This window comes from Siphateles boraxobius, unplaced genomic scaffold (assembly GCF_051911475.1).
Source record: "Siphateles boraxobius isolate OS27281-9 unplaced genomic scaffold, OSU_SipBor_1 46, whole genome shotgun sequence".
In the NCBI taxonomy this organism is placed as follows: domain Eukaryota; kingdom Metazoa; phylum Chordata; class Actinopteri; order Cypriniformes; family Leuciscidae; genus Siphateles; species Siphateles boraxobius.
Window position 1 is genome coordinate 613,433 of NW_027509097.1, and position 15,894 is coordinate 629,326.

At 38.6% G+C, this 15,894-nt stretch overlaps 2 protein-coding genes and 1 long non-coding RNA gene across 5 annotated transcripts in view; 1 reads left to right on the plus strand and 2 right to left on the minus strand.

The window, feature by feature from the left end:
* Positions 1-15,894, plus strand: part of dock1 (dedicator of cytokinesis 1) — a 252,549-nt gene that overhangs the window by 124,471 nt on the left and 112,184 nt on the right. The gene's annotated exons all lie outside the window — the stretch shown is intronic.
* Positions 1-15,894, minus strand: part of LOC143709691 (uncharacterized) — a 759,555-nt gene that overhangs the window by 109,965 nt on the left and 633,696 nt on the right. The gene's annotated exons all lie outside the window — the stretch shown is intronic.
* insyn2a (inhibitory synaptic factor 2A) overlaps positions 1-15,894 on the minus strand; it is a 44,027-nt gene that overhangs the window by 11,830 nt on the left and 16,303 nt on the right. Inside the window, exons 2-3 of the mRNA XM_077200275.1 lie at positions 14,001-15,222; positions 5,051-5,122 (exon numbers count right to left, since the gene is read on the minus strand). Of these exons, the coding sequence (XP_077056390.1) occupies positions 5,051-5,122; positions 14,001-15,217 (1,289 nt within the window). The 5' untranslated portion in view covers positions 15,218-15,222. The remainder of the gene's footprint in view (positions 1-5,050; positions 5,123-14,000; positions 15,223-15,894) is intronic.

Sequence of the window (15,894 nt, forward strand, 5' to 3'; positions counted from 1 at the left end):
TTCCCTATTTAGTCGTCTAAGAGAAGTGTTTGTTCCTATCTTAGTTGTTAGTTTATTGTCTGAGTCTTAGTCTAGTCTAGTCTATCCTGTCTTGTTTTTGCCCCATCGTGGGTTTTGTTTTCTGTTTTTGTCATTAATAAACCCCTGTTTGTATTATTTGCTGTCTGCGAATTGGGTTCATCCTTCATCCACATAACAGAGGGTACAATTTTTGCATATTTTTCCCCTGGGAGTGTAGTGTACTGAATCAATATCTTGATTGCAATATCAATATTTTTTGTGACTTTTTGTCCCATTAATATTTTTTGGGAGGAAAAGAAGAGACTGAACAATCATATCAAGGTAAAAACAAATTCCACACAAGTTCAGTAATTGTTTATGTCTATATCACAAATGGAGGAACGCGTTATGCACTGATGCTTAATATTTATCCTGTTTGTTCAGATCACGGACGCTGAGTTTCAGCAATAACAACAGTGATGCTTGCCTCAACAAAATTAAAGCCGGTAGAATTTGTGGTCCCCAACAGTCAGATCAGGATTTGTGTTTTGCAATCCCTTTAAGCCCTGATTATTAAGGAGTTATTTCCCACCAAATAGACCCTGTGAGATCTGAATCCCATCCGGACCGCCACATTAGGAAATGCAGTCCAGTGTGATGAAGCGCGATGACATGGTTACCAGGAGAACAAAGCGACAGAAGAGGAATTTTAGCTCGGAGCAGCTCGACTTAAATTGAATGCTCCTAAACCTGCTTTTATGGGAGCACGATCTATTCCCTCTCCTGAGTTTAGCGATCACCCCAGGGAGGTAAAGATATGAAATTAATTGAAATTGTTTGAGGGTATTTTTCACAGGAATAACATTTTAAAGGGATGTTCAGGGTTCAACAGATTTCCACAGCCCTTCCCAAAAATTACAGGGACAGTAAGGCATGATCTAGACACATCTCTATAACTCAAATAATATGCATTTCTTTCCGAAGATTTTCTTTAGCAAAAATGTAAGCTTCATATTTCAGCCTTTAAACTGGTGTTTATGTAGCGTGTCAATGTAAGAGTGTTTTTTGCAGTCAGTGACGAGCCAAAGTTATATGGCAATGGATCTTGTGACACAAATGCTGTCGATTGAGCTTAACTTGTATTGATCCCAGAACATTCCTTTAAGAATGTCAGCTATGGGAAGATCCTTCAGAGAGAGTGAACGCCAGGCAGAGGAGTAATACGGAGTTATGGAGGGATAATGATGCAGGAAATGAAGGGATGCAGAAGGTTAAACTGCGAAACTGAAGCTTGAATCAGTGGCTCTGTATGAGCCGTCTTGTCTACTGTATGCATAAGTGGGTACCGGCATTGTAACTGAAATAAACCCTCATAAGCAAAAACATGCATCTGTTCAAATCATGTGGCCATATTTGAACCCATTCTGATGGAATCAGCACAGAAACTGCAAGAAAAGCAAGTCAGCATTTTTCAAGGCTGATTTGAACGCACATACACATCTCTGTACGTCTCTGTTCGCGGCACAAATAGTGCTTGACAGACTTGAATTGCAAACGATTACAATAGAGTTTGACAAACTTGTTGCTGTTCTAATTCTGTGATGCTCTATTTTGCACAAAAATACAAAGCATGCATGAAAAAGTCACGTTAATTAGATTGTTGTTTAATCCTTTTTTAGTACTGTGCATATTCAAGTATCACAGAATATTAATAATGAGCAATTCTCTCTATTCGTCCACCTTCTTGGATGTTTTTTTTGGCTGTGCTTTCTATGCTAAGTGTACACGCATTCCTGCCTTGCCAGTGTCCATGTATAACGATATGCTATCATACTGTTTATTAATATTTGGAATAATCTTTTTATTTTTTTATTTTAGTTTACATTTTAGCAATTGTATTACTTTTTTCTTTATTTTATAAATTTCTATATGCTTTAATTTGTTTATTACATTTTTAGTCATTTTTGTATTTCAGTTTAAACTTGTTTATTTCATTTAGTTGCCAATGCAACCTTTTTTAATTCTTCTGTTAAGCTTTTTAGTTTGTTTTTTATCTAATATTATTTATATTGTATTTGATTTCAGTCAAGTCACCTTTATTTATATAGCCCTTTTTACAATACAGATTGTATCAAAGCAGTTTCACAGTGATAACATGAAAATAATGCAACAGAGTTAGAAGAAAATTGCATCATCGTCCACCTCAAGTAAGGCAGATCAATAATATTGTTGAATATTAAATGTCCCCAACTAAGCAAGCCAAAAGCCAAGGCAACCGTGGCAAGGAACCAAAACTTCATCAGGAGACAGAACAGAGAAAAAACCTTTGGGAAAACCCAGGCTCAGTTGGGGCCAGTTCTCCTCTCCTCTTCTGCTTTATTTCAATTACAGAAAACTATTTTCATATTTTTAGTTTTAGTTAACACTAACAAAACTGGTGCCAGTGGCTAGAATTTGTCCGAAACAAGTGTATAACTTTGCTTTATATGCTTTAGACTTCATGTTGCATGCCCACTTGTGTTGCCTGAAATCTCTGAGTAGGCAGCACACTAGGGTTTAGAACACAGCCTGATGTGAACGACAAACACAGACTCATTCAGAGCCGCTGCTGAGACTGAAGACCAGTGATCTGAGCTCTTGCGGTTTGTGTCACGAGATTTCTCCTCCCTAGCATATTATGCGGAGTAAAACACTTTACTGTAGCTCCTTCAGACCGAACTCTATTAGCATGATTTATGTGGATGTGAAGCCATTCTGTATGTCATCAGTGTAAACAAGAGTAGGCCTACGCCAAGTCATATTTTTAAACACGTGCTCACAACACACAAGATGCAGATACCGTTTTATTATATATTAATATTATATGCATTGCATATTCATATAGTTTATTGTAATTATGGTAACGCTTCCTTTTACAGTTCTGTTCCCCATCTACATACTATGTACTTATTATAGTATTTACAATAATTGGGTAATAACTAGGTACTAACCCTGAACCTACCCCTAAACCTAACCTTAACCCATGTACTTACCTTATATTACCCAGTACTTTCTTAGGTAAGTACACTGCAAGTACACGTAAGTTAACGTACTGTAAAAGGAAGCGTTACCGTAATTGTTACCTACAATGAATCAAATTACTATGGATATATTTATATAATTCAATCATATATAAATATTATATTTATTTATGGTATATTAATGTAATTTACATATACAATTATTTACTTAAAAATTACGGTAACACTTTAGTTTAGGGTCCAATTCTCAATAAACTAGTTGCTTATTAGCATGCATATTACTGGAATATTGGCTGTTTATTAGTACTTATAAAGCACATATTAATGCTTTATTCTGCACGGCCATATTCTACATCCTTTTATCTTACCCAATACCTAACCTTAACAACTACCTTACTAACTATTAATAAGCTGTAATTAGGAGTTAATTGAGGCAAACGTCTTAGTTAATATTTAGTTAATGGTGAGAATTGGACCCTAATCTAAAGTGTGACCAAAATTATTTGTAATTGCTACATTAAAATAAAACACATTACTATGAATATATTGATAAATGTATAGATTTTCCTTGCATAAAACATTCAATAAATCTATTAACTAACGAATAAACATCAGCACTGGCATGAACTTTCCAAACGGATCACATCAGTGACATGAATGGGATAGATAGCTAATAAAACGATGTTGCTTCAGGACTCTCTTCTGCCACTCGGCTCCTCCAGAGAGATTGGTTCTCTCCTGTTCAGTGTTTTGACTGGGCTGTGTGTAAATAGATTGTGTTTAATCCTTGCCTTCACTTCAAAGAGAGCTGCTGAATTAGATTGTGTGTCTGTCGCTGGTCTTCTGCAGCAAGCAACATCTCACAGGAGAGCGATGTCTATCTACAGCACTGTTAGCTGTCCTCTGAGACGCTTCTCAGCACAATTTTCTTACATTTATGCTACATCAGGCAGGATATTTCTCTTTTTTCGGGTTTGCATGCTTGTTAAAATGGCTAGTTCTTCCATAAAAAGCACAACATGCGATATAGAATTCATTGGTATGACTCATGTGCTTTAAAGTCTTGTGAAACTCTTTCTGTAAGTTATCTTGAATTCTGCAAAACAAGCTCTCTGGCGATTACTACCTGTCAATTACACAGAATCCCTTATGCACACACTTCAGCTCTCATTGCACTTTAAGATGGCCAACCACCCACTGGAGACAAAAACACTCTGAGAAGCGCTTAACAGTCTGACCTTTACACACTCAGACACACTTTTCAGCTCCGGCTCCTCCTGCAGAATGAGTGTGTCTCACTTAAGTTCACTCAGCTGCTTTGAAATGATAGGAGGGTGTTTTGACACATATTCTATGAGTTTGTCCTGTCTATTGAATAAGGACTCCATCTATACCTTTAAGGAGTGCAGTACAGACACAGTTTCTCAGCCGCTGTCGAGCACCTGAAGTCAACTCTAATGAAAGTTGCCATTATTTTCTCTCTCATGCCATTCCGAACCTATAATGGCATGAGAGAGTAAATACGATTTTATATATATATATATATATATATATATATATATATATAAATAAAAAATATTATTATTATTATTTAATATTTTATTGTAATATTCTATTTCAATTATTCATAATAAATATATATACATATTAGCATATTGCTTTTTTAAAGACTGTAATTGTTGCACAAGTCGTATGGACACTTTTATGGTACTTTAAGGATGTTTTCTTGTCCTTCATTTTTTGTGAACTGTTATTAAATGCAAAAGAGCTGCATACAGATTCCACAGAAGAAAATAACATCAATATCTCAAATGAGATATTCCTTTAAATCCATAGAACGTTCCCCCGTGCTCTGTGATGAGGGTGTCCCACTAAGGTCCTTAATCTATTCCTGTCAGCGAGAGTATTTCCTCTCCTTTATCTTGCTCATTACTCACACAATCTGTGATTAGGCTGAAGTTGATCTCTGTAAGCTCAGCAAGCTGTTGTAGCTCACTTGCTCTGGCTTTAAACAAAATGCAGCAACCAACCTGTAAATAATGCATGCGCTGTTCCGACACGTGTCGCAGTTGGCCGTGTCCTGTCCGGTCCGATAGGAGAGCCTGTGAGGAGATAAAGAGAGAGGACGAGTCATTACACAGGCTGTTTGGCCGCTCCGCCTACCCGTTCACCGCTCCCTCGTTCACTCTGTCGTTCCTCATTATCAGCTCACGGTCAGTACACGCAGTGGGAAAGAGATGTTAGCATTCTTCACACCCGGCGTTCTGCAGAGGACACGCAGGACGCCGACTGTGTTTGTGAGTGTAATCAGAAATGAGAGAACAAAACGGCCTTGAAATTTTTGTACGGAGACACTGGAGAAATGTCAACGTACAACATTGTGCTGCTTTTGATGCTGTTTTTGTGTGATAACAGGAAGTAGAATGTGCTGATACGTGTGGCGTATAGCTCTGTTCCAGACTCTGAGTGCTTGGGTTTACGTCTACATAAGCAGCTGTCATATGAAATAGCATCCGGACTCAAATGAAACTTCACAAGAGACTGCATTTTGCAATTAATTCCAAAAATTGATTAATATTTTGGTCCCACTTTATATTAAGTGGCTTTAAGGACTATGTACTTACATCGTAAAATAAGTACAATGTACTTATTGTGTTCAGGTTGTATTGTAAAACACTTGTGCTGCTATTGAGGTGTGATATGGGTAAGGTTAGGGTCAGGTGTGGTGATATTGGTTGGTTTAAGGGTGGGTTAAGGTGTAAGGGAAGGGTCAAATGTGTAATTACAAATGTAATTATATAAATTAATTACATCTGTAATTGCATGTAGGTATTTTCAAAATGAATTACAGCTGTAATTACATGCAGGTATTTTCAAAATATAAGTACAATGTAAGAACATGTATGTACACAATAAGTCCATTGTATCAAATTATTAATTTCAATGTAAGTACATAGTACTTAAAGCCACTTAATATAAAGTGGGACCGATTTTTTTTTTATATTTGTATAAACATTTTATAAATCCCTATAATAGGGGTGTAATGGTACACAAGTCACATTTCGGTATGTACCTCAGTTTTGTGGTCACAGTTCGATTTGAGTTTTGTACATTTACATGTCCAGTTTACATGCTTTACTTTAATTGATAGATTGACCAATGCTGTGCTGTAAAATGCATTGGCTGTTTTCAAACGCTTTGGTTTCATGTTGTGCATAGCCTACGCGGTCATTTTCTTTTCGTGTGAGGTTTTTATTAACGGTGACTATGGTGGAAACACAAAGTTCAATATTACTCTTTTTGGAGAAATCAAGGAAAGATGAGCGAGGAGGAGAAAAAGTGGCATCTACATCTGAGCCTGCTTCACTTTTTCACGAGGAGACAGCGAGTGAAGCGGCCGGACACGCGTATTTCATCACTGGACAGTAGTGAGACTTACAAGTCGGCACAATGCCAAATGATTTTGTCTCATTATAACAGTGGAAATGACTCAAAATAATGTAATTTATGGTAATACAGATAAGAGTAATACATCATTCTAAACTATAAAGTGTACACTCACAATAAAAACAAAACATTGTGCTTTTGTAAAATAAAGAAAACACACAGGATGACGCTTTCTGCCGTCCCAGTTTCCTTTCTGTGAAATTTGTGGAGTGCGTCAGAAAGATGAATCTAAACTCAGCGTATATTGGCTATTAGCAATCTCTTGCGTGCCGTCTGAACTCTTGTTTTGGGATGGTGCATAGATCATCTGCTTTTTTCCTGTTGTAGCGGCTAGCAAACAGTGTTGCTTTACCGCGCCTGCCCCACTGCATTTGTTGTCTGACTGTACGCACCGAACTGTTACGTCTGTACCGGGACGGTTCTGGACGAATACATGTACCGTTACCATGCCATTTAATATTTGTGATTCAACTGTAATCTTTTTTTAAATAATAAAGTATATTTGTGATAAATTATTACAATGTTATTAAAATACTTAATATTAATTCATATATAAGATATTTTATTTTTTTATTTTCAGTAACACTGAGCTCACCACAAAATACTCACCACTTGGCTGCCTATTAATAGCCTTAAATTCAGGAGTGAGCTTAAAATCTGTCACCCCTTTTGACCTGTAACCCTGTACAGAGTCCACAGGAGCATGATTTGACATTGCCCAACAGGAGATAAATGCAGATATGTCTACTGCACATGTAGTTTGTATGTTCACACCAGCCTCCGGCCTGCAGAGGAACATGGAATATGATCTGACAGTTCATGGCCACTTTTAGTACTCCGGAATGACCATGGAGACTCTTCCCTCCGCTTGATTCCTTCACAAAATCCTTTGGGTTTGACCCGAGGTGGTGATGATATTATTTCTGCTGGAGATTTGCTTGATGCGATCATCCTCACCTAAAACAGACTGTGCTCGGGGGGGCGGAAATGGAAAGTTCAGTAATTAAACCAGTGCGTTTTGTTTCACTTTTATCAGTCATTTTTTTAAGCTGTAGAACTTTGTATGTAAATATTTTGATTCAAAGCAAATTATAATCAGCCTAGAAGTGTGTAATGTTTGTTGAAGCGGAAAGCTGTGTTCCTGGATTACTTCATCGCTGTTTTGTACATCAGCAATCAGCGTCACGTCGGCACTCTTAACAGCATGAAAAACAAAACTGTTATTCAAATGCTGAATAAATTATACATAATACTAGAATCCATCTCATTATAGTCACTTCACTGTCACTCACTGGAGGTTTGCACACTTTCCTGAGACTGAGCCTTATAGTTCAGCTCTCACTGACCAGTGTTTCCTTCAACACCGTGCTAAAATAATTCATATCTTGCACAAAGTGCATGAGAGTTTTCAGTGTGAATTGAATTGTATGGGATAAGAATATTATGACTAAAAACAGGTCCTGATATTGACTATCTTGAAAGTTCACAATATTACTATTTTACTGTATCAAATAAATGCAGCCTTGTTCAGCATACAATTCTTACTGAACTTTTGAATAGTAATTTAAAAGAACTGTTTTCTATTTGAAAATATTTTAAAGTGCAATTTATTCCTGTGAATTTTCAGCATCTTTACTCCAGTCTTCAGTCACATGATCCTTCAAAATCCTTCATGATCATTCTAATATGGTGATTTGCTGAGGAAACATTTTTGATTATCAATGTTAAAAACCATTGTTCTACTTAATATTTTTGTGGAAACTTTTTGCATTTATTTGAAATAGAAGTATTTTAGAACATTATAAATGTCTTCACTGTCACTTTTGATCAGTTTAATGCTTCCTGAGAATAAATATCTTATTCCGCATATTTAATTGTGAATATAAAACGTTGAATCTGTATGTATGTGTAATGCTTGTTGTTTTAGAGGTATATTGGTGATCTTTTGCCTGGTAACTGAATGAGTGTTATTTTCCTCTCTCTCTCTCTCTCTCTCTCTCTCTCTCTCTCTCTCTCTCTCTCTCTCTCTCTCTCTCTCTCTCTCTCTCTCTCTCTCTCTCTCTCTCTCTCTCTCTCTCTCTCTCTCTCTCTCTCTCTCTCTCTCTCTCTCTCTCTCTCTCTCTCTGTGAACAGTAGTCAGTGTTTACATCTGATTCTTAGTCTCTTGTATGTGTTTGTGTTGGCTTTGAATATGCCCTGTTTACTCCCTTGAGCCGGAGTTGCTGAGCTGAATATTTCTAACGTTAATAAATGTTAAAACAAATATCATAAATATTCTTTCGTCAACATGTTTTCACTGCCGATGGCGGTAACATTTCGTCTTTCCAACTCCATCTGTGTGGAGACGTGGGGTCAGAAATTTCGAGAAGCTGCACTTCCAGTGTTGGCTGCCATTAGTAATTACCGCCTGTCGCCGTAACAATTGCTTTGCTGGCAAGAAGGCGGCGACCCATCGACCCCTCCAACTTGTCCCGTGATGGAGGGCCAATGTCAGACTGACAGGAAGCCGACGGAGTGATCAATAGCTCTGATGAGGCATGTTGTCATATCTGTCTGTCTCTCGTACGGTCAATCTGTTTCTTCTCCTATACTCTCTTTCTCTCATTACTGGAACATTCTGGCCAGTGTTTTATTGTGTACTCGTGTATGAGTCAGAGTTTGTGCTGTGGTAAGTTCTGCTAGTTAAACCACTCTTTAACTCATTCTTTTGTTGTGTTTTAACTTTAACTCAGAATATTCCTTGATTATTGTTTTGTCTCATTTTTTTAAACCTTTTTATTATGCTTTATTTTAATTATTATATACATTTTTTAAATTGATGCATTTAACCCATATTAATTGTTTTTATTTTTAAGATGGTAATGCATTTAATTTGGTAATGCATGATTTTGGTTAATCCATTGAGTTGTTTATTATATAATTTTTTAATTATTCAATTCATGTTTTATATGAATTGAATATATATATAATCTCTTCTTTTCTTGTAAAATTAGCTATTATGATAAATACCATTGCCATGATCAAAGAACTCAGATTTTCTGATTTTTAAATTAATATAACAATACTTGTTTTGTTTAGAAAGCATGATCAAACCATTTCCATATTTTCCAGTATTTCCTCACACCCATAGTTTTTGTTTTTACAATTATAATACAAATAATTAGACTTTATTATTATTTGGAATACTACTAGTTTTATTCAGCTGGCTGTTCACCTTCAGGTCAGGGATGAAATATAAATTATTGTCAAAAAGTAAAAATGGAACAAAATATAAAAAATGCTTCTCCGTATCGGTTATCAGACACTTGACACTATCAGTTCTGAAAAAAAGAAATTAAATATATGTAATTTGTTTTACTGGAGATTAGGCTAGATTTAGGTGAGCAGGACTGGAGTTTGCATTTGTATCCTGATCCCCCTTTTCCAGTCAGAGTGGCTGCTTGATCGTTCAGAAAATGAATTGTGGCCTCAGATGGACTGTGCAGCGAAAGGCACTGGTCACTCTGTGACTCAGAGAGAGTCTGACTCTGTTTTTTGGTCTGAGACTGCCTGGTTTTGGGCAGTAGCTCCTCTCCGAGTCGGCCATTAACATCGATCTGTCTGCGACCCCTGAGCTCTGCACCTGCTTCCTTAAAAGGTCAAACTGCGGGGCTCTTCGTGAAAAAGAGCGGGACATCGACGGCCATTTTTCCCCTAATGAGAGCATGTGAAGTGCTGTTTGGTGATGTGTGTGGTTTATCTGAGGCTAGTTTCCATGCCTAATGGGGACAGTGATGTATAGCGCTGCTGCTGAGAGCCCGGGGTTGGCTAGGAGGGCAGTAAATGTTTGTCAGAAGGCACAGGCACTGGTGATCAGACCGAACCCTCCGGAGCGAGGCAATGTGTTGGAATGTAAAAAGGAAGTCAATTATGTTGTATACACAGAGAGAAAGAAAGAGAGGGAAGATCTTTGGGACACAAGTAGAATTCTCCCACAAAGTACACTCCATTATTGGGCGCCATATTTGTGCAGATAGCATTGATTACTATTTAAATAGATGCAGAGAGAAACAGTTACTGTCAGGAATAATTATTTTAAAAGCTTTAGGTTACAAATTTGTTATAATGTCTAACTAATTTTCAGTATGAATGAGCTACTTGCAGCCATTTTTTTAAGTTCAGAAATTAACAATTATTCTTATTCAGTATGCACTTCACATTTCAGCCAGGCCAGGTTATGATGATGATATATAGACATGTCATCCAGATGAGATGTTGCATGCAACACTAGATATTTTATGTATGGCTATCAGTGGGCAGATAAATACTCACTCACTCACTCACTGTCTCTGTGTGCTCCTTTCTCTACCCAGATATAAAAGCTGCTGTTGGTTAATGAAGATGTGAGTAATGAACTCACAGCTCAATTGGACTCGGAAGTGATGAGGCTTTTTAGTTTTATGGTCATTGCCATCTTCATACTTCAGTCACTGTCACTATGGTTACTGGTACGAGAATATGGGCTTGACTTCGGTTACACGTTCATTCAGACAGTTTTCGAGATGCTACTGTAAGTTGCTGTTTGAACGGGACATTTCGAAACACACCTGTAAGTAAATGCGGTTGTCAATCCCAAAAGCTGACAGTGTGAAAATAGACTCACTCACTCATTCATGCAGCATAAACAATGATGCACATCCGAGTCCATGAGACGGAGTGAAGTTAGCAAGTGAAAGGCATACGTGGAATGTAACACAGCCATAATCAATCAGACAATCAATCAACCCACTCTCACACACACTGACTTACTCACTCTCTCACTCATTCACTCCGGGTAAGATCTATTTTTATGTAATATTCATGAATCTAATGTTGTTAATGAAATCGTTTAATTCATATATTTGGTTTATTTTGATTTTATGAATATGTGGTTTACTTGAATTATAAAGTATGCTTGGATTATTTATTTTTCTTGAAATTATTTAATTCATGTGTTTAATATGAATAAAAAATTTAAAATTAATTTTAAAAATGAATTTAAAAATATTGAAATATATACTATTATCATTGTGATAATATATTTTGGAGAGCTCATACTTGTACGACCTGACCGCTGCACCTGTACGGCTCAGAGTAGAATGTCACATGTTGTCATCTCGAAGTTACGGTGATTACGACATGCTGTAAACACAGTTTAATTTATTGCATGTTTTAAGGAAATGTTATTTTTGTTTGTTTCCACGATTCACTTAATGTTTGTTTGATCATTAAGTAAGACATACCACACTTTTTACTGATACACACAGTTAAGCTACACAACCGCTAGCATTCCCTTTGATCCTCTAGCAACTTTTTGAGTCAAACGCTTCTTTGAGTGTGTTTGTCTGCAGCATGGTTTTGAACACATTGAAAAGATAGTACTACATCACGCCAGAGGTAATGTAACTGATGTAATTATGAATACATTCACCTACGCCCTCCAGTCACACTACGCCTGTCTTTTGTCATGAGAATGACATTTCTGAGTGTGTGGAATGAGACTAATGTTGCGTATCCACACAAGCATTAACTGTTTCTGCATTGAATGCAGGAAAATGCACTTTTTCAAACCTGAGCTGGGGAATTGAAAACTCTGCCCTGAGAATACATTAAAATATTACTTCAAGTGTAATATCTGCAAAGCATTATCCATAAGAAACCTCTGAGGCATTTGCTGAGGTTATGTTGGATGAATGATGATGATGATGTCATCCTCTGGATCAGTTGTTTATGAGATCATCTTGCTGTGACCTTAATTGTGCTTCAACTATATAAAGTAGACATGTAGTCTTGCGGTTAATTAATGGCGTTTATAATCACTATCCTGGCAGTGTTCCCGTCCTTACATCCCAAAGCATCTTTAGGGAAATATGTGTGTGGATATGTGGGAGATCGAGTCTGCTTCCTGTGCAGACTAACGTTTTGCTCACTTAACCTAACCAGCCTTGTAGTGGAAATTTTAATAGTCATTGATCCCAAACAGGTATCATAAGAGAAAGAACCTATTCAATGTATAAAAGTATATGTGTGTACGTGCTTGTGCGTGACGTTTCAGGAACATATGGGACAGGACCTCTGACCTTAGGGACGGTCAGTTTGGCCAGTTTATTTCAGTACCAGTTTGTGTCTTTTAATAGAAACTGAACAGCAGTAAGGACCTTATCTGGGTGGGTGAAAGGTACAGCGGGTGAGGAGGAACCTTGAAAAGAGTATAAAGGCTGTCTCATATATTCCTGTTGTGGAGCATCTCTTTTGCACAGCATAACTTCTGTGTACTAGACTGAACCTATTCTTGCAAGAATAAATACTTATCTTTTTATTAATTTGACTCTGGGTGTCTCTTAGGCAGTGATGATGTTTAACAGAATTTTTGCCACAACAGCCTCAAACATTGGATTTAGTCTTGTAATATCATAGTGTTTCTCTAAATTGCATGCAAACTCACCTCATAAGGGGCTCACTTAATTTGTAAATGCTGAAATAATCAGTATGTTATGCCTAGCTGGGTGGGAGAAAGATAAATGTGGTGTTGGAATATTTTAAAGTGGTAGTTTAGGGAGATTTGCATGATGCCCTGCTGTGGGAATGAGATGGTTTGTCATTGATGGGCTCTGACTGTAAATATTCAGTTGTTATGCATGTAAATAATCCTGGGAAACAAAATTTCCCTTTTTTGTCCAAATGTACTGCGAAATTTTCTCTCTGTTGTGAGGTACTTCATTTTAACAACTTTCTCTTCTCTCTTAAAAAGATGTGTCATTGCTTAATATTTATGGCCCGAAATGGAGCAGATTCAGTTGTTATTTTACATAGGTGTTCTTGAAAGTAAAAGAGGTTTGACATCATTAGTGCTATACAGTATTTAGAAGGCCTCCAGCACATTTCCCAGGTTGAGTCCAATGTGATAAAAGTCAATATGAAAAAGAGTGCTGCTCTTAAAGTCTTTCTAACCATCCAAAGATGCACTTATCCATCCTAATTAGACCTACTATAGCAGTCAGTCTGAGAACCAAACAATACTTGGGACTGATGTAAAGTGTTGAAATAGTTTATTGTATCCCATGCATAATTGTATAGAGACAAGCAAAGTAATCCATCTTTTTGTCAACTCTCTGAACAATATGCATTGCAGCTTATTAGCACTTTCAACACACTGTATTTGCCATGGGTTGGCAATGCGTTTGAAAAAGCAATTCTGCTTGGTGCAATTTTGTTGGCTCACAATTTAAAGACTTGCTAACCAACCAAAGATGAGCTTATCCATTCTAATTAAACGTATTGTAGCAGTCAGTTTGAGAACCAAACAATGCAATTGATGTAATGTTATTGTGTGTGTTTCTCTTGTATCTCATTCATAAATGAAAATAAAAGTTCTGAACAATATGCATTATAGCTTGTTGATGCTTTCAACACATTGCAGTTGACATCTTAGGCGAAACGTGTATGGAAATACATTTCTGCTTGGTGCAATTCTGCGATTACTATTTGCATGCTGGTTAATGTACAGCGTCTTACCCTTCTCTATGAGCTTCTCCTTTTTCCAGCTCCTGAATGACACCCAGCAGCACTTTAATGGTTTCCTGGCTGGAGCTGATCATGTTTTCCATGGCTTGGAGCTGTGCTTTAACATCCCCATCCTGATTGACCGGCACTATCTGCTTGCACGCCTCACTATCCGTACGTAGAGTTCCCGCTCCCGTGACGCCCCTGCACGGAGGTGCCGGCATGGGAACGGCTGTGGAGGAGACAGAAGTCACCGGCGCCACCTCCTCCATGGCCCGTAGCGGTCGAGCGGACAGTGTACCCACGTGGCACTGGACCTGCGTAGTGCAACTGGCCCGCGGGAGTGTCTGTGACTGCAGGCCGTTGAGCTGCAGTGCCGCCTTGTGTTTGCTGCGCTCGGTTGGACTCTCCAAGCACTCCACCTGCGTGAGGGAGTTCCACGCGATGGGTCCCGTCACTTTGGAGGAGGAATCCTGGAGAATATTCCCAGTGCTCTCCCCAGAGTTCAGCAACTGCAGCTTGCCAGAGCGATCAAGAGTTGCAGAATCTCTCCGGAAGCCCTTACTGTGTTTACTTCTGACGCTACACATCTGATAGTCCGAGTGGTCCGCTCCCGCTATGGTCCTATCAGTCGGGCAGGGAAGAACCAGAGCGTCCGAGCACGGCCCGTCCGGTCTCTCCAGACACTCCTTAGCTTGCGGGTGTTGCTCTATGGTTGCAACGCACTTGCTGGTGTGCATTAATGCTTTTGTTTTCCTCAGATTATGAGAGGGAGCACACTCCCTGCTCGCCACGGTAGCTTTCGCCCTCTTCACATCAATAACAAACCCATCGTCCTGGTCCTTACAGCTCTCCACCGCAGCGGCATGCTTGACCGTGTGTCCTTTCTTTCGCTCAAATGGAAAAGTCTGGTAACGCTTCCTAAGATCCGGTGAGGTTTGCACTCCAGTGCTTTTGGTGACATTGGGAATTGATCGGCGAGCTGGGACGGTCATGTACTTGCGGTACGCCACCTTGTAGAGCGGCTTCCCTCCTCGGGCCGCAGCAGCCTGTTCGTTCTGGGCCTCGCAGATGTCCTTGAAGCGCACCTGAAGGGCCTTGTTGCGCTTGCGCACATGTCTGCTTTCGTCTGACGATCCTTTGACCTCCAGGGCCATGGAGGCCGCTGTTGCCTCTGAGTCCGACTCAGAGTTGGTGAGCATGCATTTACCAGCGTCCTTGCTCACCATGGTTCCTGCAAACACAAATGGTAGAAATATTATTAGTTGAAAGAATGGTGCATTTGCTTTTAACAACTGTATCTTGCATGAAATTGTGTTAGTAGATTAGATCTGTGCTTAAATGATCTGACACAAATGTGAAAATAAGTCATGTAACCACAAAAGGGCACAGCTGCAGCATCCTTCATCCACTGGCTCTATGAACATTTCATATACAGAATTAGCGTCCTCTCTCTCGCTAACCTGCTCGGCTGGTTTGCGGTGAAATTTATGGAGCAATCTCATGTGTGTTGTCTTAGCCCGTGACTTGTTTGTCTTTGACAGTTAATTGCATCTCTTAATCTCGTGTGTTCCTGGAGCGACCGCACACAGGGAGAATGATCGAATGAAACTGCGTCATCTATCTGCCTCCCTGGAGTTCACCATACCTCAGCTAACTAATAGAAAGAGAGACACTGTCTGCCCTGTGATTCAGCAGCATCCCCCTGACAAACACTTCCAGCTTCCCTCCGAGACCTGTGTGTCAAACTGCCTTTTTTACTGCCATGATTCGTGGAAATATAAGAGCGTTTGATGCTCTGCTTTTTGAGAACATCTGTTTTGAGCATTGTATCGATATATTTTTTTATATATTGACAGATAAACCACTAGTATACCACATTCTTGTGCATTTATGTGTGTCTCAG